This window comes from Sardina pilchardus, chromosome 12 (assembly GCF_963854185.1).
Source record: "Sardina pilchardus chromosome 12, fSarPil1.1, whole genome shotgun sequence".
In the NCBI taxonomy this organism is placed as follows: Eukaryota; Metazoa; Chordata; class Actinopteri; order Clupeiformes; family Clupeidae; genus Sardina; species Sardina pilchardus.
Window position 1 is genome coordinate 21,057,683 of NC_085005.1, and position 12,974 is coordinate 21,070,656.

General features: G+C 45.6%; 1 protein-coding gene across 1 annotated transcript in view; it reads right to left on the reverse strand.

The window, feature by feature from the left end:
• itpkb (inositol-trisphosphate 3-kinase B) overlaps positions 1-12,171 on the reverse strand; it is a 33,744-nt gene extending 21,573 nt beyond the window's left edge. Inside the window, exons 1-2 of the mRNA XM_062550380.1 lie at positions 11,751-12,171; positions 7,829-9,317 (exon numbers count right to left, since the gene is read on the reverse strand). Coding sequence (XP_062406364.1) covers positions 7,829-9,169 — 1,341 coding nt within the window. The 5' untranslated portion in view covers positions 9,170-9,317; positions 11,751-12,171. The remainder of the gene's footprint in view (positions 1-7,828; positions 9,318-11,750) is intronic.
• Positions 12,172-12,974: the final 803 nt, after the last annotated feature.

The following is a 12,974-nucleotide window of genomic DNA, read 5'->3' on the forward strand; positions in this document are numbered from 1 at the left end:
AGCGATGCAATGCTTCACCTGTGCTTCTAAGCTACCACTTCAAGGGGACTGCTGACGTAGAGCAGCAAGGTCATCAAAGCAGCCATGGCACACCGCTTCGTTCCCCCGGTAACCCCTCAGCCCCACACACACACCACTTCTCAGAAAGCCAGCGACAACGACGAGAGACACAACTCTTTGGAAGACGAGACTACTGGATTGCATTCGCATTGCTTCTCTCTTCTCTAAAAAAATTCCCAAACTAGGCAGATGGTGAATATTGAACTCTCATCTCTCAGATGGAATGAGACTTAAAAAAAAAAAAAAAAACACAACACCACTACTTCTGTGTGCAAGAGTGCGCACGAGTGACGCAGTTGTGACTCCCTGTACACTTTGGGTGACGAACATGCAAAAAAGGAGAAATCCCTAAAAAGGAGTCAACACACTTGAGAGATGCAAATGTTCTTCTTTTTGCGGCCGCTCGAGTGTAAACAGTGGCTGATTAAGAGCTTCGCCGGTGGTTCCCCATTCGGCCGCAGCGCCGTGGCGTGGCGCGCGCGTTGCCAAGACGCACATCGGAGTTACTCTCTCTGGCAGCCACGGGGGCCCTCGGGCTCGAAACAAAAACACCAAAACGGGCCCAGCCAATGAGGGCCAAGTGGTACACTAACACTTCCTGTCTCATGCATATGAAAAGAGAGCCTACAACAGTAGTGCTGAAGTTACATAGAACTACCCCCCCCCCCCCATTTTTCTCTCTCGCTCTCTCAACCGCTCACCCTCCACACACCCTCCAACACACACACACACACACACACACCCCGCCCCCCACAGCTGTTTGAACTGAGGCTGACTTGACGTCACCCGGTTGTCAAGGCAACAGCCTACCGCAAGGGGTGTTACATTTTCCATTGTAACTGAGGGCCTCAGATCCTCCAGCACACACATCGAGTCTTCTTCTCGAGGCACTAAGAGTGTTCACTTGCTGAGGGTTAACAGCCAGTGTGGCAACTTTTGCCCTAGAAACCCCTGAGCTGGCAGCAGCAGCAGCAGTAGCAGCAGCAGTAACAGCAGCAGCCATTTGAATAAGGCTGAGAGGGAGACGGAGACAAGACTCTGTTTAAAGACTGACTGCTGAGGGCGATCCATGAGGCCCCCTTGCATGCATGGCAAGTTCATGAGAGATGCCTGCAGAGCAATAACCAAACTGACAGCAACACACACACACACACACACATACACACACACACACTATCATGAACTGGCGAGAAGGATTGGGAACTGAAACAGTACAATCAAGTAGAATTGATACGGAAGGACTGGAACTGGGACTTATAAGAAAGAACCGGGAAAAATATTTTATTTTTAGAAATTTGAATTGGGTTTTTGACTATCTATTCTTAAACACAATAGGCCCTTTCTTGTTTCAAATAATAGTAATATAAGATGAGTAAAGAAATGTCACCTATTTTAAACTGCTCTAGACTGATCTATATGCATTATTAAAGTCTTAGTGTTTTAATGCATATGTCTGTGCATCAATACATGAATAAATATTAACTTTTTGAGTGTTCAGTTAAGACCTTGACTACTGGAATGAAGACCAAAAATAACATTCATATTTGATCTAAATATGGAATCAAAATGAGGACTCCATAGGAACCGGAATCGATAATAAGCAGAATCTGAATCTGAATTAATACAATATAAATGTGACCCAGTTGTATGCGTGAAGTGAAGTGAGTGCAGCACACGCAAGGGGTCCTCTCAAAATTTACGACACCACTTGCCCAAGTGGAAACAGTCTTTAAATTACACACCACCTCTAAAGCCTTTATGTTAGAGGGCCACTCGGAGAGAAAACACTGACTGTGGTTTGCTCACGTAAGCATTGCCTAACATATACACACACACACAGCGTACGAGTTTTGAGACCACAATGACTACGCTCAATCAGTTTGGAGGACATGTTACTTAAGGTCATTGGCTCGTGTTAAGATATGCTGTGGGACGGAAAGGAAGTCCTCTCACCTCCTAATAGATCCCCTGGGGCAGAGTATCAGCACAGCGATGACGGCAAATATGGAACAAATTTAACGCTAATTACAAAAACATCTGACAACAGCAATTCCAGGATCGTAATAGTACTTGAGGGTTAAACGGGGTTCAATAAAGTTGGGGATTTATTCAAGTTTAATAATTCATCTGTTTATGTTATAGGATATCTTGACGAATGAATGTGAAACACAAGGCCAAACAAAAATATGTAAGCAGTAATAAAGTGTGTTGTTAATATTTAAGAAAATCATTTGTTTAGTGATAAATGTTAAATACTTAACACACAAGTTAAAGGAACCTTAATATAAAATGTTACCATTTTCCTTGGTCTTGAATGGAAAGAATTGATGCTCTTCGCTCGGCTATAGAGAAGCTCGGGATGAATGGTCCAAACATTCCCCAGTGCTGTTTCCCCTCCCCCTTGTACACTGGAATACCATCTTCCCACACTGCGTTGGCTGGGAGCATGTGAAACCAGCCACTCATGCCTTGACATGTGCTTCACGCCACACACACAAAGATTAACGAGTGATCTGACAACTACGGGACCTCTGCACAAAAGCAACAAAAAAGCAATAATCTTGTCAGCAATTGTGATAAGTCTGCGTGTGATCATAGTGCTACAACAAAACAACAACAACAACAGAAGTAGAGTTGTGAGATCAAGTGATTTATGGAGATTGACGCCTCTGAAACATGTCTCACATTTGGGCTTTTCCAAGGATTATTTAACTGAACTATGAATGATAATCAAGCAGGTTCATGACTCAAAAGCAGGTTCTTCTGATGAGGAAACAACTGATGTCACCAACAACACAAAAAGGTAGTTCTATCAGTCATGACATGTAGCGGCAAGACAATCACTGTCATCCCTGATGGCACCCTGCATCGCTAGCATGGACAGATGAAAGAAAACAACATGAATGAATCACTAAGCATTTCAGGTCAAAACAGCATGTGATTCAAGAGTCCCATTGTCCTCCCACCAAATAATGTCTTTAATAAAAGAACAGTAATACACTTTATTTGCAATGCGCCTTCCAAGACACACAAGGCCGCTTTACTGCCAAGTACTTAAGTTAGAATACATGCTACTTTTGTCACATATTTGTCACATAAATACAATACACGTTGTTATAGATGAGAAGTGTCTTTGAGTGACACTGACTGAATCCTAAACTGCCTCAGAAGAGGTGGTTGGCACCTCGTAGGCTACTGTATGTGAGTGTCTGCCAGAGTGGGTGAATGTGTGAGTGAATGAGTGAAAGTGAGGGCAGCGCTCTAAAGCACTTTGAGGTGTAGGAAAAGGGCTCTTTGAATGTGGTTATTTTTTTGGTTTATTTGCCATTATTAAATATTCAGATAGAGGGATCCCAAGCTGAGAAGCATCTCACGGGCCACATGGACATGTCCTTCAGGGGCTTGATGCTAATGTTTTACATGTGCTCTGTGATAGAGATGTTGATCGCTACATTCCATTCCTGACCTGGAATTCTCTGCACTGGTTAATTAGTTCCATTTGCTCTGATAATAACCACTGCAGAGATGCAGACTATATAAATAGGGAGTGCAGCCAGTTAACATTTTAAGTAGGTGGGTGGTGTGTATGTTGCAATGAAGATTTGCTAACTGTAGCATTCCGATCTACCATTAATATTAATATTATAAATATTCAGTTAAGAAATCTCCTGAACTTTAAGGGAGCCCTGGGGCAAAATTTGTATCAATAGGGCCAAAAAAAAGTGACAAGAAAGAAGCCAAATCAAAACAGGTTTTTCACTTAAAGTTTAAAGTTTCCACAGCTTTGGTATGAGGAAACTTGACTTGCAGGCTGTTTTCCATCACCTTGATTCAACAAGCAACCACAAATGAACAGCTCTAGTATACCGTAGGCTACTTTAATAGTAATAAGCAGAACATGCTATTGTGCATGTTGACACGTGCGCTTGCACGCAAGCACCCCCTCACACATACACACACACACACACACACACCCTCCACACACAGACACACACACACACGCGCACACACACATAATAATAACACTAAGGGCTCTTCCCTTAGCTGTCACAGGAAGAGGAGACACTCTAGTGTCATTGGTCTCCTCTTGAGGTTAACAGTACGAGCAACTGACACTTCTGATCACTTCTGCTTTTGCATCGTGCGTCATTTGAAAAACAACAAATGCGGCTGACCCATTGATGATGTACTAGCGCTTGAGGCCGAGGCACAACCTTAACTTTGCATTCCCCAGAAGAATTTCTGACTTCTTTAAAATTAATTTGATTATTTTTTATCTTTTTGTAAGCCTGCACAGCTATATATTATAAGAGTGATAACTCATATTTCCCTCCTTAGCGGGATGCAATGCCATTGACAAATTGTGTCAGTCAGTGTTAGCGCATCACTGAAAACATACAAGGGTCAGAGCAACAACAACAGGCTGCAGATGCCTGCCTGCATATTTTAACGAGTGCATGATGCTACATGACTATATGGGCATTCCACTCTGCATGACTATATGGGCATTTCCACTCTGCATTCCACTTTACACTATTTCCTCTTGGCATCTTGGCACGCTGGCAACACATAAGGGGCAGGACGTCAGTGTAGAGGTGGCAACGGGTCCCTTCCTTCCTGTCCTCTTGACATCTCTGCTAAGTCCACCCCCCCGCCCCCTCCCCTCCCTCCTCCCTTGCCCTCTTAAGGGCACCTTAACCCCTCCATCCCATCCCATGTCAGTTTGGCATGACCTCAGACCAGATTAGATTACAAAAGAGGGGAGAGGAGAGGGAGTCAAGTGTTGCTTAGTTTTGGGCAACAACCTCTGTAGAGGTACATAGTTGGGGTTTTCCACCGATGTTGAACTATGTAAAGCACTCAACAAGAAACAACAAGGATTGAAACTGTAGCCATGCTGTTGAATGCTAATTCATGCAGTGAACAATTATTTGGCTTTGATATTTCCATTCAAACACACGCTTAGTCATCTTTAGTTCAAATGAACTTCATTAAACGTCATTAAAGTGAGACGGTTAAATGAACAGAAAGAAAGAGCGTAGCAGTTCGAATTAAAGAGGCCCAACAGGTATTACTATCTGAAGCATAACAACATGCTTCAGGCGCGGAAAAGCAACCCCAATGGAAACTTCTCTGGGTCACTAGTAAGAAACTGACAGGGCTGCAGCTGATAACACTTTTTTATCATTACGTTGTTCCTTTTTTTTTTTGCCTCCTTTTACCCAAGAGCGCACCTAATCTTCATTAACAAGAACTGAGTTTTGCTTTGAAGCCTAAAATAAGAGACTGAAAAACAATTAGGGGGGGGGAGTGTTGATGATTATGTGGTTTGATTACCTCGTCTCACGGTGCTTATCAAAAGATGAATCACCCTGTTATATTTTTTTTTTGCCAGAAAGGAACAAGTCTATATCAGCCTTTTTTTTGGTACTCACTATTTTTTCCTCCTTCACTGTTTCTTTTTAGCCATGGAGTTAAGTCATCTAGCAGTCCCGTGATGAGAGTGGAAAACAAACACAATGAGTCTGAAAATGCTAAGAGGCCGTGACAGGCCGTCTAAAAAAAGGCACAAGACCGTGGGCTAGACATGTGCTTTCTGACATGGCTCCACTCGGAGAAGAATACGCCTATTTAGAAGCGGAAAAAAACACAGCAGGGGAGGTCCAATTTGGGTGGAAAAGTGGTCTTTAGGGAAAAGTGCGACAAGCTTTAATGGGGCCTTTTTCCTTCGTCAGATTATTTATGTCGATGGACCTTGTTTTACATGTATGAAAAAGCGTGACAGTCTGGTGGGCAACAGAAACAGCAAGGGATGAAATAGAAGCAAACACTGCCCTCTTTGCAAAATATATCTGTTATACTTGGCACATAATAGAAAACACTTCAACAGGAACCCTATTGCGGACTGTTTTGGCTCTCTAAATAGCCTTTTGCACTGGGTGGGTAAGGCCAATGTCAAAGTATTCATCATTTTTTTTCGGCAGAGCAAAGATTAGACTTTGTATATTTGTATCTGTGACCACAAGTTATGATAAACATTTCACTCTCTCCTTTGAAGCTGTAAATCTTTTGAAGTGTAACAAAAAGCAGGACAATTTCTGAAGGGTATGTGCTCTTCAGTACCAAGCATACCAATAATTCAACCACAAATTACCAGAAACATACCGCCACCCCTTTCCCCAAAACACATTTTTCCAAATTTCCCAACTTTGTCCATGTACCAGGACCATCTCCACTTTCACAAGCTAGACAAATGCACAGTAACTCAATAAGGCCAAGAAGAAAGACTCAAAGCACATGACAGCATTCCAATGCAAACACAACACAAGAACGCTCTGAAATGCTCAGACAACTACACATCTGGCACTGTCCTGGCGCACTATCACGCTAAAACATTTAGAAATCTCATACATTTGTTCGTTGACAGCACCCCCCTACCACCCCCCCACCCCCTCCCAAACAGCTCCATTACCACCACCCCCCCCCCCCCCACTGAGCTGGCCCAGGAGGACATTTTCTTCCCCTCTCCTGTTGATTTGCTGTTTACATGAACTCCTGATGATTTGGTGTTTACATGAACTCGATATCCTAAGTGGGGGTGAGTCGGCGTAAGCCTCTTGACTCAGCCGCCATTGTTCTCTCAATTAGCCACTGAAGGGCTTTTCCCTGATAGCCATCTCCCAAACAACCCTCGGGCACAGCCGCCGCAGCATGTGACCCCGTAGCACTGACTCGGCAGACGGACTCTCCCGCGGTCGGAGAGACAGCTCATCTGACCCCAGGAGAGCTCAGGGAGGTTACGCTTTTTACGCTACGCAATCCCCCCTGGCACGGCTGCTCCCTGTTAATGACCATCGCGCCCTGGACTGTCATCAGACTTCGCCACGACTCATAAAACCTAATGAGGCGGACAGAGCTTTGTAGTGTCTGACAGCCACTGGTCAGGCCCAGTCAGTGTTTATCTATGACAAATATGTCACAATTTCAAATTGCCCTGCTATTGCGGTCAGTGCGCTTACTAGCGCATACTGTGGTTATGCTGGGAAAGCTAACATTGAAAAGGTTCTCGGTACAACCTACAAAACTACAAAAAAAAGACAGATGGGACCAATTAGCATTTAGTGGCACAACAAACAAAATTAACTGATAAGGCTTTGCCAGTCCGGCTAAAAATAGGTTTCGCTAAATATGCCACGTCCTGTAGAGACTACAGAGCTCTGCCCATGAGCCAAGCCCAGCCGGAAGAAGAAGCGGCCTGCTTCAGCCTGAAAGGAGTTTCTCCAGTAAGTCGGTTTTAAAGGCAGAGAGACGTACAGTATAAGTCCTTTTGTTAAGTGAGAATGTCAGCCATTTCTCTTGCACAAGGAGGCCCAGTTCTGGCCAGGAAAGAAGAGTTAACTGTGTGACAAAGAGCTAAGCACAGCCGCTTAAAAATAAACAATTCATTTAAGTGCCTTCAGTCAGTCTGAGCCAACAAGCTCCAGACCCCCACGGCACACTAAATGGCTCCCGATGGGGGATGTCATAACCCTGAAGCCACATGCAGCGCTGGGGACTGACAAGGCATTTATTTTAGACAAAAATAGTACTAATATTTATCTGTGTGCCTATAGGCGAAGCTGGACACGGAACAAAGTCCTTGAGCAAAAGAGAACAGCATATAGACAACAGAATTAGTCAAATGCTTGTTTGGACAGAGGGGACATTAGGGAGAGAGGTGAGAGAGAGTGGAGACAGGTTTGGTGGAAGAAAATCTGGTGAGGCTTACTGCTTTCTGCTGGGTCTGGAGTAAGGAAGGTGAAAGGCTCTCCATCCGTTCCGGGTCGCTGGAGATGTCGTCCTCCGATTCCTCCCAGGACGAGGAGAAGCCCGTGGACGAGGCCGAGGAGGAGGAGAGCTTCCGCAGGGCCCGGTTGGAGACGGGGCTGGGCTGAGGCTGGGGCTCGGCGCCACCCTCCCCGCCGGTGGCCTCCATCCCGTGGTCCGTCACGATGACGGCCGGGATGGTGCCGTGCTCCAGGCCGCCGCTGCCCCCTTCCCCCCCACCCTCCCCTCCGCCGCCGGGCCCGCCGGACCGGGCCCCGCCCGCGGCCTGCACCTGGACGTCCGTTGGCGCGCCTCCCTCCTGCGCTGGCAGGAGCGTTTTGGCTATCGCCGCCGCCACAGGCAGGCCCTCGCACTCGACGACGGCCAAGTCGCTGGCGACCCCCAGCAGCGAACTTACGGTCTGAGCATTTCTGGCCGAGCCGTCAGAGCCTGTCCAAGTCGCGGCCGGTTTGTTCGCGAGCTGCGTCCCACCACCACCACCAACACCCTGTTCAGTATTTGGGTCAGTGGCTGTTAAGCTGTTCCTGCCGTTTCTTTTTTTGTCATTCACTGCTGCTGCTGCGGCTGCTGCTGCTGGTGGTTGTGCTCCTGCTGTTGTTACTCTCTCTGGGCTGCGACATCCTCTCCCATTCAGGAGCTGGTTGGGAACACTGGGAGGGCAGTCCCACCGGAGGGGGGCCGGGACTCCCCCTGGGCAGGGCTTCCCCGGAGGGGAGGCGGGGGAGGGGCCTGGCCCAGGGCCAGAGCTGGGGCCGGTCCTGCGCGGAGCCCTGGGGCTTCGCTGGATCTCGGCGCTCTGCACCTGGGCGCGCAGGTCGGAGATCTGCGCCTCGAACAGGCCCACCTTTTTGTTCACCTCCACGTTCTGGAGCTCGCGGTGGATTTGCACGATCTGCACCGTGCGTTTGATCTCGTCGTTGGGCGCGCAGTCGCCTCCGCTGCCGCCGCCGCCGTTACCGCTGTCGTCCTCGTCGCTGCCGAACCGTCCGCTGCTCAGGCGCCGGACCCGGCTGCCCACGTTGACGCCCAGGGTGTCCGGCGTCCGGTAGGGCGAGCGAGAGCGTGACACGCCGGGGCTCGCCACCGGCGGGAACACGAAGGACGGCGGCGCTCCGGGCGAGCCGGGACTGGCGCTGCCCGGGCTGTAAGGTAAATCCAGCAGGGGGCAGTAGGTGGAGCGGTCGGGCACGGGCAGCACGGGCCGCCCCGTGCGAGGGCTGCTCTCACCTTTCATGTTGTTGGTGTTCATCATCACAAGGCTGTTCAGGGCGCATGCAGCCATAGTGCCAGGCTGGCTCCCGCGGTGTGAGCGCCCATTTAGGCCCGGTCCAGAATGGTCCGCCCACTCGTGGATGCCACCATATCACTGGGCAGGGCAGTGGTCAGAGAAGATCAGCTCAGTCCTCTGTGTGTGTGGCAGACGTCAACGTCTGAAAGGTAAGGGGGTAGAATACATAAGGAAAAAAACAAGTTATAAACACATAACACAGTCAACCCCAGCTGTACATGCACTATTAAAAATAGGCAACCAAAGAAACACATATGTTAAATCTCCAAACACTTTTAAGTAAGCTTTTGCCTAAACAGCTACTTCATTAATAATGGATTTTGGATGAGGCAACATGTTTAACATCTGGATTAATGAAACGCTGAACAGAACAACATGCTTTAGCACCAGCCGAAAATAAATGCATTCACAGACTAAAAAAAAAAAGACTTCATCAGCAGTCCCCTTTAATAAATTGCTCCTTCCCTTTAAAGCCCAGTTCAGCACAATGAGGCCTGTTAAGAATATCCCCAAACCTAAACAAATCAAGTCACTTAGACACTCGCCTTCAGTTGTTGCCAAGGTTCCTAATGGAGAATTGCCATGCAGCTTTTTTTGTGGAAGTGTTTAGGCCCTAAACACTACGAGTCATAAGCAGCTATATAAACTGAGCCGCTGCTTTACGGGCTGGAGGTTTGTTTAGTCGTACAATTAATCTTGGGCACCACGAGGCACTGCGCCACGAAGGAGGAAAACTCTTTAGCATTACATAAACGGGATACGGTTTTCCCTCTCTGTAACCTTTTTTTTTTTTTTCTATAATGAAAATATACACGGTGAGCCCCCGAAATACTGAAAACACGTTTTCCAAAGAGAGAACAGTCAACATGACCTTTTATGTCCGTGCGTCAGTGAGAGAGAGAGAGAGACGGGATTAATGGTGTGCTGCTGTGGGAGAAAAAAGAATCTGTGTCTCACATACCACAACTCTTATATCATGTACAGTAAAGGTGGGTACGTGAGTGCTTATAACGAGACTCTGCCCTAACAAGTCAAGGGTGACAAAAGAAGGCAAAAACAAATAAGATCCACCCCAAAAGAGTGAACGGACGCACAAACGTTGTGTAGTCTAGCTCTCGTTCTTGCGCTCCTTCTAGGAAATATACAGTTGACCATCTCCAGTTACAGGCCTAAGAGCAAGACGTGCTGGATGAAACATTAGATCAAAGATCAACAGAGTCTGGGAGGCCTCAGCTCTCCCCATCCAGCAGCCGCACCATGGGACGCAGAGGGGAAACAGACAGGAGGGAGACCCTAAAGTGGGCCTGCAGCCATTTAAGGAAACAGTTAGATACATATCTCTCTTGCATACTGTACATCTGTGATATTACCCTCACAATAATCTTGACATATGTAAGAGCTAGTTATTCATTGCTACTCTACAGTCCTCCTTCCTATGGCACAGGAGCTTGAATGTATTTAGGCTATTGATTTGGGATAAAAGTCAGCTTAATGGTTAAACGTGAACTATGAGTGGAGAGACACATTTCAATAGCGCCTAGGATCAACATATATGTCTGGGAAATTGTCTTGAGGGATGTGTGGATATGTATAGACACTGGGTGTCCTTGCCTAAATCGACAATGCTGTAAAACTCTTAGAAGAAGAAAACTGAGGAGTTATTAAAAAAAAAAAAAAAAACAATGATTCAAGCATCTGTGAAAGCAAAATTGCTGTATTGACTTCACTGGTAACATCACGTCACCTCAGCCTGGCCGTCATACCAGGGAATTACAAGGGGATTCACATATGAAAAGTGAAAGAGCGACCTTGCTCATTTTACATTGATTCAGTCCTCAGTAACAGAAGAAAGTGAATTGTGTCTCTTCTCATTCACAGATATGCCACGTGTCTGTCCAAATTAAAAATGTATCCAAGTGGGTTTCGCCTGTGTGCGTCTGTATTTCATATGGCACAGGGATGGGACCCATTCAGGTGACTGAAAATCATGAGCGAGTCGGAGTACACGCACAAAATAGCTGAACACGTGCTTCTAGGGAAGTCAAATGTTACATTTGGCTGCACTTTAAGACAAAACACGTCTGTCTTCCTAAATGTAACCAGATTTCATTAGCTCACGGGTGTAACTATAGGCCTACTAATTTAACCAATTAAACCTGTGAGAATTCCACAAGACTGGAATTGGTTAGATACTGAGCCCTGCAATTTAGCCAACAAAAGCCATGTACATATCGAAGGTTATAATTGATAAATCAATACAAACACAACAATTAAAGTTAATTTGACCATGATAATCGATAGGCTTCATTTTAGGTTGGTAACGAGCTGACTTGATGCCATGCGTAAAATCAGCCGCTCGTGTGTTAAGTATCATTAGCCTAATAATTGGTTCGCATTTGTAAGTCGTCATTAATGTATATGTATGCCATCAACAGTTGCCTGTCCTTCCTTGCCATTAAGAACACCTAATTTTGAATCAACTTTTCGTTTTCTTACTTACACCGAGTTTCATAATAAACACAGGCCAAGTTGCAGCTTTGCGAGCAATTAGTCAAAAAGAGGACGATCAGCTTACCTCGGCAAGAGTAGAGTAGCCTTAACCTTTTGGGACTTCAACAATCACCGTCTGCTGCTGTCAGCTTTACCAAGTCAACTGGCGGTTGATCCAGAGGAGAAAACATCTGTAAACGACGGAAAGATCCAGGCAGAGACAACGCTGTTCAACACATTCCACAAAAGAGCTTCTTACTATCGCAAGAAAAGTTCCGAATTTACGTTAATCTTTTTCTTCTGGTCCATGTTAGATCTTATTGTATGGTCGTACTCCCATGAGTTCTTCAACACCTCGTCTCCGCGTATGTTTGTTTAATGTAAGCAACAGAAAAGCAGGAAGGAAGTTAAACTGACAGTGACACTGAATACAACGGAACCAGCAGCTTTTCTCTCAGTTGCCCCGCGCACAGAGAGTAGGGAGGAAAACATTCACCATCCCGAGCTCTACAAGATTATGAATAGCGAGTGCGTCAACATTGGGTAATTTCATTTGTTTGGGTAGCATTCTTTTCGCAAGGGGGACACTGAGTTTGATTAACCGTGATCAAGTTTCTTGTTCTGCGTAGACACAACACATTGTTAGCTGTGAGAATTATTGTCAACAGCAACAACAACAACAAAAGAACAAAGTTTAATGTGCAGAACATCTATAGACTAAATCATAAATATTATAAGCCTCGCCGATTGTTTAAAAACAGCGTCAAAAATATTCAGGTTAACTGTGTAACCAATACCAGATTGATGGCAACATGCATTTTTTTTTTTTTTTTTTTTTTTTAACAATGGGCTTAAACAACTTTTAGTAGCCTAGAATTGTCTTTAAATAGTCGTTCCAGGTCACTAAACCCATAAGTAAAACTCAGGGAGGTGTGTACCTGGCAGATCAAACTCAATGGAAAATACTATGCTATTGGCCCCTCTGATTTGAATGAGACTAGCTACCTGATAGGTTTATGAAAATGAATTTTCCATTCCCTGTGATTGAAACTAGGTTGGCATGCAGGCAAAGAATCGTGTTTTCCTCAAAGGTGACATCATTGTTTGTTTAGTTTTTTTGCATGCTCTTTTAATATACTGTAGAACAATGTATACAACAATGTACACAAACAACAATAAACAACATTGAGAATAAATATGGTTCCAATGGGGTGTGAGAGTCTCTCTCTCTCTCTCTCTCTCTCTCTGTGTTTAGGTTTGAAAAAGAGGGAGAGACAGAGAGCAAAAGAGGTTTGTGTGTGCATGCGTG